This window comes from Dinoponera quadriceps, unplaced genomic scaffold, assembly GCF_001313825.1.
Source record: "Dinoponera quadriceps isolate SergipeBrazil2010 unplaced genomic scaffold, ASM131382v1 scaffold942, whole genome shotgun sequence".
Taxonomy (NCBI): domain Eukaryota; kingdom Metazoa; phylum Arthropoda; class Insecta; order Hymenoptera; family Formicidae; genus Dinoponera; species Dinoponera quadriceps.
The window spans coordinates 373458-389603 of NW_014555154.1; the positions used below are offsets into that span (position 1 = coordinate 373458).

General features: G+C 50.1%; 1 protein-coding gene across 1 annotated transcript in view; it reads right to left on the reverse strand.

Moving 5' to 3' along the window:
- The window catches only part of LOC106743166 (putative uncharacterized protein DDB_G0270496), a 36760-nt gene extending 23091 nt beyond the window's left edge, over window positions 1-13669 (reverse strand). Inside the window, exon 1 of the mRNA XM_014616745.1 lies at window positions 11861-13669. Coding sequence (XP_014472231.1) covers window positions 11861-12033 — 173 coding nt within the window. The 5' untranslated portion in view covers window positions 12034-13669. The remainder of the gene's footprint in view (window positions 1-11860) is intronic.
- Window positions 13670-16146: the final 2477 nt, after the last annotated feature.

Consider the following 16146-nt stretch of genomic DNA (forward strand, 5'->3'; position numbering starts at 1 on the left):
CCCCCCCCCCCTCTCTCTCTCTCTTTCTCTCTCTCTGTCTCGGCCGGGAAGAAGAAAGTTACACGGCCAACTTTCGCCTTTTTCGCCGCAATTTGCGGCCGATTCAGCCGTGAATCTCGTCCCAAGCCCGGTCGAACGGCTGGGCTGCTGCTCTCCTCCGGAGTATTTCCATTCCGCTCGTGAACGACTGCGCGGCGAAGGTCAATGTTCCCTTCGCCGACCCGTGCTCACCCGACGCCGCGAGCGACCGGCTAATCGCGCCGATCCGCGAGAGCGATCAATCGACCCAGCACGAGTCCGTCGGGCTCTTCGATTTTCGGCTCGATCGCGATGCCCGTTAACGCGCTTCACCTCCACCCCTTCCAGCGATCTCTCTTTTTTCCTCCCCCCGTGAGATTCTTTCGCGCCTTCCGAAGTAACCGGTGAATAAACTCCGCGTGTTTAACGTCTCACTCGATCGAAAATAGGTGGGCTTGCCGACTCGGGTGTTTTTGCGATTCGTCCTTCATGGAGGCCGCACGAGCGACGGTGGTGACCCAGATCTTTCGAGGCTGAGTCGCGCGACTCGCTCGCTCGCTCTCGAGGTTCGTCGGCGAATTTTTCGACGTTCTCGCTGGAATCGCGTGACCGAGCTCGTCGTGGTCGCGGGAAGGGGGCACGATTCCTGCGCCGGAGCGAGAGAGAAAGAGAGAGGACAATCCATTTATTAAGCGTTGCAGATGGGCCAGATGTCCATCCTCCGCGCACGTAACACGTGGATAATCGGAAGAGCTGAACGAGCGAGCCGCAGATCACCGCGGCATATGCCGCGATCTTCCGAGAGAGCAGCTGCGACCTGGTCAGAGAATGAATCGGCCGGGTAAGGTGCAATTTTGAATAAAGATTAACGTCTTGTAGTACGTAACGCGTGTCTTTTCTCTTTCTTTCTCTTCTTACCGAACGCTCCGTGTTAACGCTCTCCTTTAAAGAGGCGAATTAGTTGATCAACTTGTTCATGTTTTCATTTTCTCCATTTTTTCTATTTAAGATGTAAATATATAAGATTCTGTTTATACGATTGAAATGTAATTATATACCACGTAAGCTTTATTTTTCCTGGTACAATGTAAATTATTAATAACAATTATATATAAATATAATTTTTATTAATACTACTGTGTTATATACATAATATTAAAAACAAATATATATATATATATATACATATATATATATATGTATATATAAATTTATATAAAATATGTATTCATATATGTATAATTTTTATTAATAATTTGCATCACATATGGGAGAAATGGAGCTTACGCGGTAATTACATTTATTATACGAAATCGCGCGCGAGCGGTGCACGTGAACACGGCGGCGCGTTTGCGATCGGAATCGCGTAATTTTTAAATATTTATCGTATTCTTCAAATAATTACGCAGCGGACGATTTTATTTGGCGGATAATATTTGCCCGATTTTACGTAGCGCCTGTGCGCGTTACGCGCAATATAACATATAACGCGATCTCTCCCTCTGCCTCTGTCGTCGCTCGCGGCGATTCGGTCGATCCGCAGCTTCGCGAACGTGGCTTCGACGCTCGCGAATAGTTACGAATCACTCGCTTATGGCGAGTTAAGTAAGTCGCGGGTGCTAAATTTCGGAACGTATCTCTCTCTCTCTCTCTCTCTCTCTCTCTCTCGCACCTCTCATCCTCCCGAGGTCATCGTCGTCGGGCCTCATTGTTCGGCTCTGCTGCCTTTGTGTGCGCGCGTGGTCTGGTCTGTTTTCAGGAAGGGAACAAAAGGGGCGGAAAGGGGCCGAAAAAAGGAGAGTAAGAAGAAAAAGAGAGAGAGAGAGAGAGAGAGAGAGAGTGAGGACTTAAGGGCGCCATTGTCCGCCCCGGAATATCTACGAAGAATGCGAGCGGACTGATTTCGGGAACGCGTCCTGCTCCCGTTGCGAAAAATAATAATTATCCGGGCGTTTTGTGCGATGTCGGTCCAGGTCGTCGAGGCGACCTGGTGATTCCCTATTCAACGAGACGCGCGCGCACAATTCCCCATGCAGTCTACGCAGTCGATCTCGTCTACGCGCTCGATTCGCGGTCGCGTTCCGGACGGCACGTCGGGCTCTTTAAGGCGCCTTAACTTTGTTTATCTATAAAGTCGCGTCGCTGATTAAGTCGCGGTACAGTCGGCGGGGCCGAGGGAGAGATGCGGCAAGAAGGGGGAAGACGGTTATAAGATCCAGCGATGTTTCAAACTGCGCGGCGTAAAGCACGCGGCAACTCCGAGCGCGGCTCCGTTCCTTATCGCGCGGAGCGGAGCGCGCGCCCGTGGAGTCGTCGCCTGCTCGCTTACGCTCTTATAATGAAATTCTCCGCGGTGAAGAAAGTTTTAAAAGTGCAAAAGTGCGCCGGGACAAAAGAGCGACACGCGGGGAGGCTGACAGGGAGGCGGACGAGATTTAAGAGGATCATAAATCGGCCCGACGTCTTCGCGCGCCGCGAGAATCTCGGAGAGATTAGAAGGAGAGAGAGAGGGGAGGTGCGCCGTTCTCCCTTTCCGCCAGCGAAAAAAGGATCATCGTGGAAACTTCACCCGCTCATGAGTTTTATCTTCGCCTTTTATTTCACCGTAAAGAGAAGGAGAGTGCGTCAGAGCGAGGAAAGAAAGAGAGAGGAAGAGAGGGAGAGAGAGAGAGAGAGTTTAATGTCTTCCGACGCGCGCGCGTAACGTCGCGATCCATAACGCGTTATCGGATCAAGCAGCGTCGGACGTGCGTGATTTATCGACACTTCAATTATTAGCGTATTGCGAACGGCGAAGGAGCGAAGCGTCAGAAGAATTTTCGCGGCGGCGAGAGAGAGAGAGAAAGAGGAGACGCAGCGCGCGAGCGCTTATTTTTAATTGAAAGCAAAGTCTGTGGATTTTTAATTAAGAAAATTCAAGATCGAGCTCCGCTGGTCCTCCCGCCCAACCACCCCTTCGCCCACCCACCTATCCATCTATCCATCCAACGAGGCAGCCATCCATCCGTCCGTCCGTCTATCGAGTACTGCCTATTCCTCGGAGGCTCCTCAAACAGTTTTATAATTGATTTCATTTTCATTTATTTTAGCACGAACCCCCCAGCTCCCACCTCTCTCTCTCTCTCTCTCTCTCTCTCTTTCGTCACTTCGCTCTGCCTTGAGAAGACACTGCCACCCCCGTCGTCTCCCAACCCACCGTCACTTCCCCTCCTGCAGCCATCCTGTCGTCGTCGTCACGACCTCACGCCGCAATCAATTTAATGTTTTAATTAAGAGAGTATCCGTGAAAAATTAGATTTTAATCGGATCGCACCTTTCCATCGGCGCCCTTCCGCGTTCTCTCTATTTATTTTGGGGCGGTGTCCTTTAATAAATAATTTTAATTGCTCCGACCTTTTCAAGATCTCTCTCGTTCTCTCTCTTTCTCTCTCTTTTCGAGAGTGCCTGTCGCTGCTCTCTCGTCAGCGTGATTTTCCACGTGGCCGATCTTTGTCAACCGGTCTCGTTCGTTTCGCGTTATAGACGTCGGCGCCCCGATGCGCTCGCTCGTTTACGCGGTTAAATATATACTTTGTTCTTCTTTTATAACAAGTAGAGCGAATCTCGCCGTTCGTTTCGCAACTACTCGCGGCACGGCATTTGGCAAAAGACGCAGTTTTACAGCGACTCCTCGTCCGTCCGTCCGTCCGTCCGATATCAATTCGCGCGACGCGGCGCGCCGAAGCGTCAGAGAGAGAGAAAAAAATGTGTGTTTTACGCGTGTTTTAATTACACACGCTGTGAAATTTAATTAATACCGTTACTCCGGCAGAGGGGACGCGGGACGCTCGCGAAGTTCGTGAGTCCGCGCACGATCGATGGATTGTCCTCGAACGGGCAAATCAGTTGCGAAACGCGCGCGCTCTCTCGCCGCTCCGGCAGCTAGCGTGCTCGGCGTGGTCTAAAAAAGAAAAAGGTAGGAGAGAGAAGGTCCACCATTTTCCGCGGCTATTCTAGAGTGTTATGCAACCGCCGACCGATGCATTTGGCCGGGCGGAGAGCTTTATGGCCGAAGCTCGCACGCGCAAAAATGTTTGTTTTAACTTTGGTGCCCGCCTCCTCGACCCCCCTGCCTCACCCGCCCCTATTCGGCCCTGGTCGCAGCCTTGAATTATTCGGAATGCGAGAAAATCCGTAAAATTAGACCTTCCGCGCTTCCGTCCGTCTCTGTTGATCTCTCTCTCTTTCTCTCTCTCTATTCTATCGCAGTGGAAAAGTTGGCCGAACGATGAACGGACTTTTCTAGCGTTGCCGTCGATCTGGCCGACGGGTTGATCGATGAGTCGGAATTATAACGCGCGGTTATCCGTGTTGCGAAACTGGCTTTCTCGCGCTTCCCGTGAAAATAGCGTGCGCACGTATAAGAACAGGGTGCCTACTGCCTGGAAAAACCTGGAAAATTTAGAATTCTCAGGGAATTTTATTGGGAATCAGGGAATTTTTAATGGACATTTGTCTGCAAGCCATATTATCACGTTATTTATAGACAAATATTGAGGTCGACTGAATTTTATTTATTAATATTTTCTTCATTCAAGAAATATAGGAAAAAATAATTCATGATATTTTTCGATTTGATTTTTAATTAATTTTAATTTTAATTAATAAAGAGTAGCGCTCTATAAGTCATAGGCGCGAACTTATTAACATTCTAGCACTTCTTTTATGTTTATAACATAGATTCTCTTTGATTCTATATCTACATATATAATTTAAATATTTAATCATATTGCTTTCTGATGTTTAAAGCATACTGATTTTAAGACTAATCTGATATTCAATATTGAAGCTAACGATTTTGTGTTAGGTACAATTTTACTTAATAATTAAAGCTGATATTTATTTCACTAGCTTTATAAAAGTTGAATTTTGTGCCGGTTTTGCTTTATATAATTTTTTGCTCGCAATTTTCAAAAATAAAGTTTGAAAGTTTTATGCGATATAAAATATTTAATTTTGAAATCCTTACAGTTCCTTTCCTCACAATTTTTCAAATTTAATCATTGGAACTCGCGTGATTCATAATTTTATTTTATGATTTATAAACATTTATAATTGGAAATTATTAAGGACTCTGCACAATAAATATATATTCATTTGCAAGGTACATTTAAAATTACTTTCATTTTGCCTGCAATTTTTAATAATTTGCTTGGAAAATAAGGGAATTTTCAGAGAATTTTTTTCCGGTTTTGAATAGACAACCTGAAAAAGTGCACTTTTGTCGACTCGGATATTTCGGAGGAGCGAAGAAGCGCGATCGCGCGGATCCAGTTATTTCGTAGGGAAACAATTCTGATGTATGTTCGACAGGAAAATCCGTGAATAACGCTCGTGATCCACGATCGTCGTTGTGCATCGACTTCGCTCGTGGCGGCCAATAACGACGCAACGAGTATCGTGCACTTAAAGAGGTAATTCCGCCGACTCTTTCTCGGTACGTGGCGAATCGATGCTCTTAAGATATTTCCATTCGTGAGTCGCGGCATTAAACAACGAGTATCCCTCTTCGGCGTGCTAATGGAAATCGCCTTAAAAAGTTGCCGCGCGCGCCCTGGGGATGCCACCTGCGAAATTTCGAGATCTTCCAGCGCGTTTTGGTAGGCGTATTCCCACCGGAACGCCCAAAAGGAAACGGGAATGCGAAAGAGTGAGAGAAAGAAAGAGTAGGAAGTTACGTAGCTACGAAGGCTCTCGCCCTCTTTCCACATTTTTCACCCTCCATTTTTACGCCATCTTTCGTCAGCGACCCACCCTCTATGTATTTCCCCCGACCCTTCTCTGCGCTCTTTCCTTTTCCCTCTTTTTCGTTCTCCCTTTCTCTTTCTCACTCACACGTACACACACACACGTATACACCCTCTCTTTTTGTCCCTTTAGGCTCCCCCTCTCACCCTTCTTCTCCATTCGTTACATGGCTCTTCCATTGTTTTGATCAATAACGCGCAATTGAAATGACTTTGGGACGAATATCTCTTTTTTCATAACTGAGTACAATCAAAAAGTACATTGTACGTATCAAACGGTAGCGAATCGAGCGCTCACACGGGGGTGGTTTTCATTTTTATTTTTCTCTCTTTGCTATTCTCTTTCTCTCTCTTTCTCATTTTTTTTTGCGCATCGTTGAGCAGTCGGAGTTTCAGGTGGCGGCTCTCGGTATTCGAATTACGGGCGCGATAGTTGTCCGGCTACTTGAACTTCAGCGAGAGATAAGAGAACGAAAAAGGAAGTTTTTATCTTACCAGAAGGAGCGAAAAAGTCCAATTTCCGGCTCGCAATTGGATGAGAGTCGATCTGTCGTAAGGATAATAGAATCTCGTGTAAAAGAAGCCCCCGTCCCGCTCTGATCCCGTTGACAAATTGGGAACTGAATACTCATTTTATTTCTCATATTCCCCGTCGCGCAATAACTCTTTTTTTCCCGCGTAATTAGATTTTCCATCGAGTTTATTTGCCTATTGCATTTCGAAGCAAAACAAAACAGCCCTTGCATTTTATCGAGCAATTCGCGAAGTATTAAATTTCTGTGGCTTTATGAACATTTTATATACCGTCCAGCCGGACCGCCCATTTTATTCGATTTGATTCATTTAATTGGTTAAACATTTTTTTAATTACGTCATTCGCATATAAACGGATAAAATATCGGATAAACTTTAACGCGAGGACGCGCCTCGAGTTAAAGGTGCACGCATACACGTAGCGCCTTCTCATAGTAATAACCCTATTTTAATCGCGCCGGTACGTGTTTCTCGGCGAAATGGTACTCACTTCATCGTCGTTCTATTTCCGAAAATAGTTACGTCCGTCACCAAGGGTATACCATAAATTATTATCATACTTTTCGCGCCTTATCTCCTTGCAACGGCGCGACTAGTACGACGAGATCGCTCCACACGATGAGGCACTGTACTCAAGGCCTCTTCATTAACGCGTTTCTTTCGCGAGTGCGAATTTATGTATTATCACACCGCGTCATGATTCAATTTTTTTTCGCAATCTTTCGAAGAGAGTTTGACCATTTTTCACCATCTTTCTCAAATTTCTATCCTGTTTTGCGTCTCCTACCTTTCGACGTCACATAATGGAAACTCAGAGTAAGCGATCTCGCGTATCGAAGAATGAAATTCATCATTCTTGTATATAGTCAGTGATAGAAAGTTTGCAATTTTTTCCAATAAATTTCTTAATGCTTCTGCATCCAAAATTATTGTCCTATCTAATAGGAAAATTCGTTTTTTTTTTATAACTCTTAGGATATTTTTCGGATTGTTAACTTCATTTCTTATTATTATTTATTGTATATATTAATCTTCAGAAGAAATTTTTAGTTGGATGTGCCGGATGCGCTTTGAAATTCATCGAGATACTCTGCAAATTCCTCGAGGTGAAATTCCACTAAAGACGAGTGAAAATTCACCGGAAGCGATAGCGAAAGTACTATCATTCAAAATCGTAAGAACGAAGAATGTTTGACTCAACTTTAAAGCGGACTCTTGATCCTTACGGGTGAATGTTTCAATCGTGTAGAGTGAACTGGCTCTTCCGACGGTGGAATAAATCTGATTCACTCTTCAACTTGGAGTGAAAACATCCTCACTCGATTCGGAGCGGAGAATTCGCTCTGTACAAGTGAAAAATCACTCGAATGATTCGGCTGTCGCTGTTCGAGTGAAATTTCGCTCCGCGAAACTTAGAGAGTGTTCAAGCGCCGCGCAATCTTTCCGTCGTCGACTACGTCGTCTCGAGCGTGTCCAAATCGAAAAAATGTCATTATTAAGATCGCGGCGGTTACGAAGGACAATGAGAACGAGCTCGAAGGAGAATCGTCTTCCCTTTTTTCTGACCCGGCGCTCATCTACGAGCGGACCGGCGCGTATTCTTCGACGCGCGCGGTATAATTATTTTTCCGGCCCTTATTCTCATGACAGGCTCCCTCTCTCGTGCCGAGGATCTCTCTCCTCGCGCTCTCGGGAAGAAAGAAAATGTAAGGGGATGAGCTCAGGAAGCCACCCTTACGTCAGGAACGAAGCGTCGTACCGCGAGTAATTCGAACGGGAGAAAAGAAATTAGCGAAATTAAACGTCAGGCCGTGCCTCGGCTCGAAAGGTTCGAAAGGGCGGCTGGCATGACGAACTCCCTCCCTACGTCCCTCTCTTCGTCCTTTGCTTGCTTCGTCCACTTCCATCGGATTCGGACTATTTGCGATTAATTATTCGAACGGCGGCAGCGGCGGCGGCGAGGAGGAGGAAGATCTCAAATAGGTGAGAGTGGGAGCGAGAAACAGAGCGAGACGAAAGAGAATCGGAGAAGGATTGGGGGTCGTCTCTCTCTCTCTCTCTCTCTCTCCGGTGACGTGAAAATCACCGGGCGTCGAATGCACATCGCACGCGCTCACGAGAGAGAAGAGGTCTGTAGCGCGTTACCACCCTCGAAATCGCACGAATTGTCGTCCACTGTGTGCGCTTTGGACGCATCGCATTTGTTCGTCGCATCGTCCTCCAATTGAAACGCGAGATATATTTCTGCCGTTAACAAACGGCGTAACATCACCAGACACGGCCGGCGTTTAAATGGGGAAATTTAAGCTTATCATTATCCGGGAATTTGGCGAGCGCGTTAACGTTACCCGGGACATAAGCGCGGTACAGTTTCAACCGGTCTCTCTCGACGTTCCGCGCCGCGAAACGCGTTGCGCGATACAAATAGAGAGAGAGAGAGAGAGAGAGAGAGAGCTCTCTCTGTCTGGTGTAACGTAATTTCTTCGCACCACTCGCGCAGAGTGCGATTCAAAAATGTCCGAGCCGCTTCTCTTTGCGTCAATTCGACGGGGATGTCGAACTAATTTCAAGCGCAAATTATTCGACGACGTGACGAAGTCGGTAATGTATGCATATATATGCACGCGCGGGGCACACACAAATGGCACACGTAGAAATCGGCAGTCTATGATCGATCCCGATATTCATCCGCGGGCGATAAAGCGCCGAAAAGTGATTCGCGAGTATTTTTAGTCGAGCGCGCTCGCGCGCCGAGCGTAACTCATATATTTGTTAAAACCTCCCTGGTCAAAAGCAGCACCTCGTAAATGGAATTAATCTGTCGATGCGTACCGTGCGTCCATTTAATATCCATCACGCGTTCATCACTGTAGAAGCGGTCCAGCGGCCGGTGTTCGCGTCACGTTGCGAAGCCGCGCGCGCTCTTCCCTCTCTTTTCCCTTTTTTCCCGCCGTTTCTGCCTTTTCCCGGCGTCCGTCCCTCGCCATCGAGCACGCGGCCGGGAGCTCGCCGGGGGACACGCCGAGAGCTTCTAATTTCGTGGAATCCGCGAAAACGATGACCGGTGGTAGGCGATGACAAATTTTGTGCGTAGCATCTTAGTACGCCGCGCGCCCGTCGAAAACTGACCTCGCAGCTGGCCGCCTTAAAAAAGGGGGGCAGAAGGGCCCCGGACGGGAGAGGGATGGCCCATCTCGCACGGGGTCCTCGCGAACGCCGGGTGGGGGGTCAGAAAAGGGGCGAGCATCGCGCTGTCCAGGATTTTTCTATTTTTTTAGCGCCCTCTCTCTCTCGTTCTCCGTCTCTTCTCCTCTCGCTCCCCCTCTCTGTGTGTACCTCTCATTCTCTTTCTCTCTTGCTCTCTTTCTTCCGCTCCGTGCGAGCGTTATATTTCGTCTTCCCTCCGGCAGACGTATCTCAAAGATGGGTTGAACCTGTTTAAGGGCTGTGTTTAAAGATCGAATCAAAGGGTGACGCGCGTCGGTAGGTAGGGTCGGCGAATGTATCTTCTGGAAACGCCGCTATTGTAATTGTAACATCATCGTTCTCATGGCGCTGATTCGCATCGGGTCGAGAACCGTTGTCGGGGACGAACTCGTTTATTCGTATTTTCCAGCCAGGGAAAGGAAGCGCCGTGCTTTCCTACCGGATTCCGTATGGGAAACGGACGGCGTTGCACAGTGGCGCGCACGCAGCTATCGATTACGAAATTTTCGGTGCAGTCATTGTAACATAGGTATGCACGTGTATATGCACGTATACGTGTGTGTATATTTCCTATATACACACACACACACACATACACACATATACATTCTCCTACAAATATCTATAATTATCTATTTAAATGAAAAAATATCCCTATAATTTCCGCTGAATTGGACCGACCAACGGAATAATTTATTGAATCGTGCCGGAGCGATTCGTTACTAGCTGTAACAAGCGCTTCCTCGTTATCCCGCAATTTTTTCCCCGTGAAAGCCCGAAGTGACAAAGAAAAAGCAACAACAACAGCGGCGGGTGGCAACGCGCGCGCGGGGGCGTCGATGTTTCCGGGGGACGCGGGATTTTCATCCTCTTTTTTTTCTTTTTTATTTTTTTCCAAACCCCTCTCCGCTTTCATTCGACGCGCGAACGCGCAATACATATGCCGCCAGTTATTTATTGACACACACTCACTTCACCGTGGTCCGATACACTTTATTTGTCCTTTATTATTTATCGCCGTCGAAATTCTGCGCATTGTTTTCCAAAACACTGCAACTAATCACCACCACCACTACCCCGTCCCCGCCGTCCCCCCTTGACCNACCACCACCGCCGCCCCCTCCTCCCTCCTCACGCTGGCACCTATTCGATCGATCGTTCCGCACGACCCTGCCACGGATTGTCTACGGTCGATCCTCGATACCTCGTCGGTTTTCGAGGTAGCTACGTCGACACTCTCGGCATGTTCGTCGAGGAAGCCGGGGCGGCAGGACAGCAGCAACACCAGCAACAGCACCCGATAGCGAGACAGCGGCGGGATTTCGAAGCGAATTTCGCGGAGACGGGAAAGACGGCGGTGGAAGGCGGGAGGCGCGCGGCAAATTCCCGGCGCGACCGATTTTTTTCCCCGACGTGCATTCGTTTTCTCTTTTCCGTTCTCCCGTTTTCCTCCTTTTCTCCCACTTTTCTATTCTGTTCTTCCGTCCCGCCACCGTCTTTCGATGTTTTGTTAGTAACTTGTTTTTTTTTTGTTTTTTTTTTCAGTTTGCTTTGGTTTTGCGCGTTGCAAAGCGTGTGTACCCGGCGTAGTTCTGCAAGCAAGGAACACAGCATGTTTGTTAGAGGTCGAGGCATGAGAGAAAATCTATCGAAGCGAGACGCCGGCAATACGAGGTGACTTTTTGCGAATCGCAGATTCGATCGTTAATAATAGAACGATAAGGTAGATCGTGCGTATTGCCCGAGATATTATTCGAGCATGAAGCTCACGTGCAAATATATATATATATATATATATATATATATATACATGCATAGGTACACACACGCCTACGCACGCCTATCCGACGCTATTTGTCGCGTAGTCTCCAAATTAATCTAATACATGCGATACATAATTAAATAATTGCAATAACTATTTCACATTATCGACTCGGATAATTAAACTGAATCGTCGAATTGGATTGAATCGTCCGCGATTCTTATGTCTTATCAATTAAATTTAATCACATTCCTTATTTAATTAAATTGAATTCTATCAATTGCGCGAATTCCCATTGCTCGACTCTGGTCACGATCGTGTCGTCGATGCGTCAGAGCGCGCGCACTCTTCCTTTCTCACTTTTCGCCTCCGACTTAACGCGCGTTTCGCTCGCCGTGAGTCTACGAAGATATCGCAAAAAGACCTTCCTCTCAGGCCGCTCATTTCCGTCTCTCGCGAGCGTCCCCTTCGGCCTCGGTAAAGCGATAGCAGATATATTAAGAGCGCCATAGAGCCGAGTCATTCGATTTAGCCTCCTGTACGCCTCACCTACCTCCGTGGAGACGGTAGCCCAAGTTTCGCAAAGTCCGGCGTGTTTCTCAAGACGACTCCCTCGTCATCGCCGCGATCGTCATCCTTATCGTTCCCGTCGTCTTCGTCGTCGTTGTCGTCATCGGCATCCTCCTGCACTCGACGCAGCAGCCGACCGCCGTTCCTCCAGTTCATCCGACACCCTACGCCGAGTCGCGCCACCCGTCGTCGCGCGTCACCCACTTTTCCTGCCGGCGATTTCCGTCTCACCGTGAGCGCGTCTCTTTCTCTCTCGCGCGCGATCGATCGGTTGGCCGATCGATCGCTCGATCGAGCTGGCGGGCGGTCGTGCGCGCGCGCTCAGGCACGCGGCTTCTCCTCTTGCGCGGACGCGAGAGCGCGTGGATCGCGATCGATGACACGCGGATCGACGCACGAGCCTCTCCACCTCCTCTTCCACCTTCTTCTCCCGCTGCCCGTTGATTTTCGCGCCTTACCGTTTTCCCGCGACGAGGTACGGCCGATCGCGCTTTGGCGGCTCCGCGCTCGCACTGGACGTCGCGCCGACGAAGACGACGACACCGCGTGATCCCGGCTCCGCCACGTCGCAGGAGGCCGTCGTGCTCCCTAAGATCGAGCGCAGATTTTTCGCGAGTGGTGCCGTGCCGGCGAAAACGCGCGTCAGGGCCGTGTTAAACGGGCGGGAGGAGGGGCCGAGAGTTTTTTCCGAGGCTGCCGACCGATTTTCCACCGTGTTGTTCACCCTCGCATTTTGCGGATCAGCTTCTCGTCGCGAATCCACCCTCCGTCGTGTGAGAATTTCGTCCGTTTCCTTTCTCCCTCCCTCTTTGTTTTCCTCTCCTCCTGTCTCTCGCTTTTCCCGCAGGATCTATCCAATCAGATCGTTCGGCCGGTCGAGATCACTCCGAATGAAGCGGCACCGTCGATTCTTTATTCGCTCTCGTCTTGGGAGAATTGGATAAGCGCGTGGTCGCAATTGTCGGCGGCGATTCGCAACGCCAGCCGGATGCGGATTATCGGAGGACTCGGCGCAACGCGAGTCGTCGTCGCAACTCTCTCTCTCTCTCTCTCGTTGGTTCCTGCTCTCGTTGCGCGACACGGCCGTTGAAAGTCGTCGAGCCGCCGAATCTGTTTCTACGCTCTCGATGTTTCGCACAGCTCAACTTACGCGGCCCGATCGATAATCGATGACACAACTCCCTGCACGGAAGATCGCACGGAGCGCGTCTTCGGGGGAGAGAGGGGGGGGGGGGCTCGAATTTCGCCGAAGATGCCGGAAATCCGCCGATTTTCTCTCACTATCCGTGTCCCACCGGTCGCGAGGAGAGGAGAGGGACTCGAGACCGGGTGTTCCGGCGACTCGCACGTGCGTACTTGCGACGAGCGTGGACGCGCGGCGGACGACCGGTATGATAATTCGCGTAGACGCGCACACTCACACACTGGCCACACCAAGACTTCCGAAGACGAGAGAGTGCGTATCCGCGCGAACGGACGCTGCTGCGGAGTGGGCCCGTGGTCCCTTCGTTTTCGTCGGCCCTTTCCTCTGCGCTCTTCCGTCGAGGACCAGAGAGAGGGAGAGAGAAAACCGATATTTCCCCGGCGTCTCGCGGCTTTCCCGACTGGGCCGCGCGCGCGCGACAGAGAGAAGAAGAAGAAGAAGGCTCCTCCTGATGCGCGGGAGCGCCTCACTGAAATCGCCTATATATCTCTCGATCTTTATCACCGAGCGCGAACTCTCCTCCTCCGCCTCCTCCTCTCCTCCACCCCCGCCTTCTCCCTCACTCTTTCTCTCTTTCCCCTCGCTCTCTTTTTTTATCCTCTCCCGCCTTATCTCTCTCTCTCTCTCTCTCTGCCTCTCTCTGCGCAGGCTGTCTCTCTCCCTTTGGACGATCGGTATCGCACGCGCGGGTCTCGTTTCGACGGCACAGCTCGCGAGCTCTCTCGGTGACGCGCGCGCGACCGTACCGGGGCCCCGACTTCGATATTTCTGCGATTTATTGCGGCGCGACTTAGAAATGCATCTAATGCGGTGCACGCCGCATAGAATGCATGCATGCACCTTGGCGGGGAGGGCGAGAGCCGCGGAGAGCCGAGAAGCGCGGAGTCGGGCCGAGTCGAGTCGCGACGCGCGGTCGCGCCAGCGCATGCGCCGCTGCCGCCGACGCCGACGAGAGCGTGTGTACTTCTACTCGCGCGATCTCTAGCCAAGCTAACGCGAGCTAGCGAAGAACGCGAGAACGCGGGCGAAGCAGATCGGCCCAGGAGTACCTACGCTACGTCATTCACTGGCGTGGAGACAGGGCACCCACCGTGTGCCTCCGGCGTGGACCGAGAGAGAGAGAGAGCGGCGGCGGCGGCGGCGGTGCGCTTCCCGCGTCTCCGCGGGAACAAAGGATCCGTACGGAACCCGAAGCGTGAAATTCGACCGATTTTTCGCCGCTACCGACTCGCAATATCGCAGATAACGCCGCGGTAACGGCGAATTCAAATTTGCGCTGGTCGAAGGTGGCGCGACGCGCGTAAAACCGGCGAGATGTTCCGGAAAGGACGTACGAATCGCGTAATCGCAACCGAATTTGGTCCGCACCTCTCGCAGCTGCGCCCATATCAGAGGAGAAAAAGATGAGAGGTGAATATACAGTCGATCACGAAAAGGTCTCGGGATGCACCTCCGACAGGAGGATTTCGTTTTTAGTCATTCTCAGGAGGTACATTTTTCTATTGGATATACGATATGTGTTGCGAAACTCGTTGAAAATGAAGCGTCGCGACTCCGTTTGCAACTCTGGCTCTATTTGGTTTCCGAGAATACGTCATTTTTCCATTTCTTCGAATCGTGTCGATTGTCACAGATCTCCGTGACGTCGCGAACGGCGGGAGGTGCACAGAAAGACTAGTCTTAAATCAATGATAGATGTGCTCGTACGTAAGCAAAAATAATATAAATATTCTCAGAAGATTTTTAGTCTTGACTTGGGTGCAAGTAATACTTGCATCGATACAAATTCAATCGAGCTAAAATTAGAAATCTTCTAAAATCTTCTAATAATATTTTTGCTTATATATGAGAATATATATTCCTGATTGAAGACTAATTTTTTCCTGTGGAGGCGAGGACGGTGAGCGCGAATGAAGAGTGTACGAAAATTATGAAGGAGAGAGAAAGAGAGAGAGAGAGAGAGATGGGGCAACGAAAGCCGGTACATAAACCGGAAGATTCCCCGCCACGAGGAGGAGGTCCGGTAGCGCGAACGCAATTTTGGGCGCGATTAGCGTACGGCCGAAACACGCGAAACTCCCCGCGGACCACTCGTAGGCCACCCACGTCAGTAATTCCGGACGGTCCGCTAGCGCACACCACGCGCGCGATCTGGAAAAGCGCTAAAATATCCTGATGCGAACTCGCGAGAGAGTTACCGCCGTTGAATTCTCTCGCTCGACGTTCTCCATACGCGCACTCGCTCACTCGCTCGCTCGCGCGTCCGATGCGCCGCGCGTATGCGCTCGCCGGTATGTTGTGCGCACGTATGTGTCTCGTGTGTGTGTATGTTCATGCACATACACCCGGTGTGTTTCCATGTCGGTGCTACGGCCTATCCCGTAGCACTATAGAGCGGTATGGAGAGGGCTGCTCTCCGCGTTTCTCTTTCCGCCGTCTTTCCTCGGTCCTCGTTGCAGTGGGTGGAGGAGGAGGAGAAGCAGGAGGAGAGGAAGCGGAGGAAGAGGAGGATGAGGAGGGCAAGCGGGTGTAAGGCCCCCCGCTATGTACGACACTGCGCGATTTTTTGACGACCGATGAAAGTTACTCGCGAGATATTCTATTTTAAACTTTCGGCCGACAGCGGCGGCCGCCGTTGCGCGCCTCCGCACCCGGCGTTTCTCTCTCTCTCTCTCTCTCTTCTTTACCGTCTTTCTCTGCCTCGTCCACACTCTCTTTCTCTCGCCCACCGTCCCTCCTCTCGTCCTTCTGCCGCGCGAGAGACTTCCTACATCGCGATAATTCCTGAAAAGGAGGAAGCCATTTTGCGCGAAGCGGAGCGGCAGCGCGCCGCGAATCTCCGCTTTGATTCTCGTAGTGTCGTCGTCGACGACAACGGAAAGAGGACGGAGGGACGAGCGGAGGAGAGGAACGTAGGTAGGGGGTGGAGGGAGAAAGAGAGATTTTTCGCCATAGGCGAAGGAAAGCGCACGCCACGTAGGTAATGGTGAAACGCTCGTACCCGTTGTTTTTTCCGTTCGGCTGAATGATTTATCAGATCGGGATCGATCGGGTCGGGGAACGGT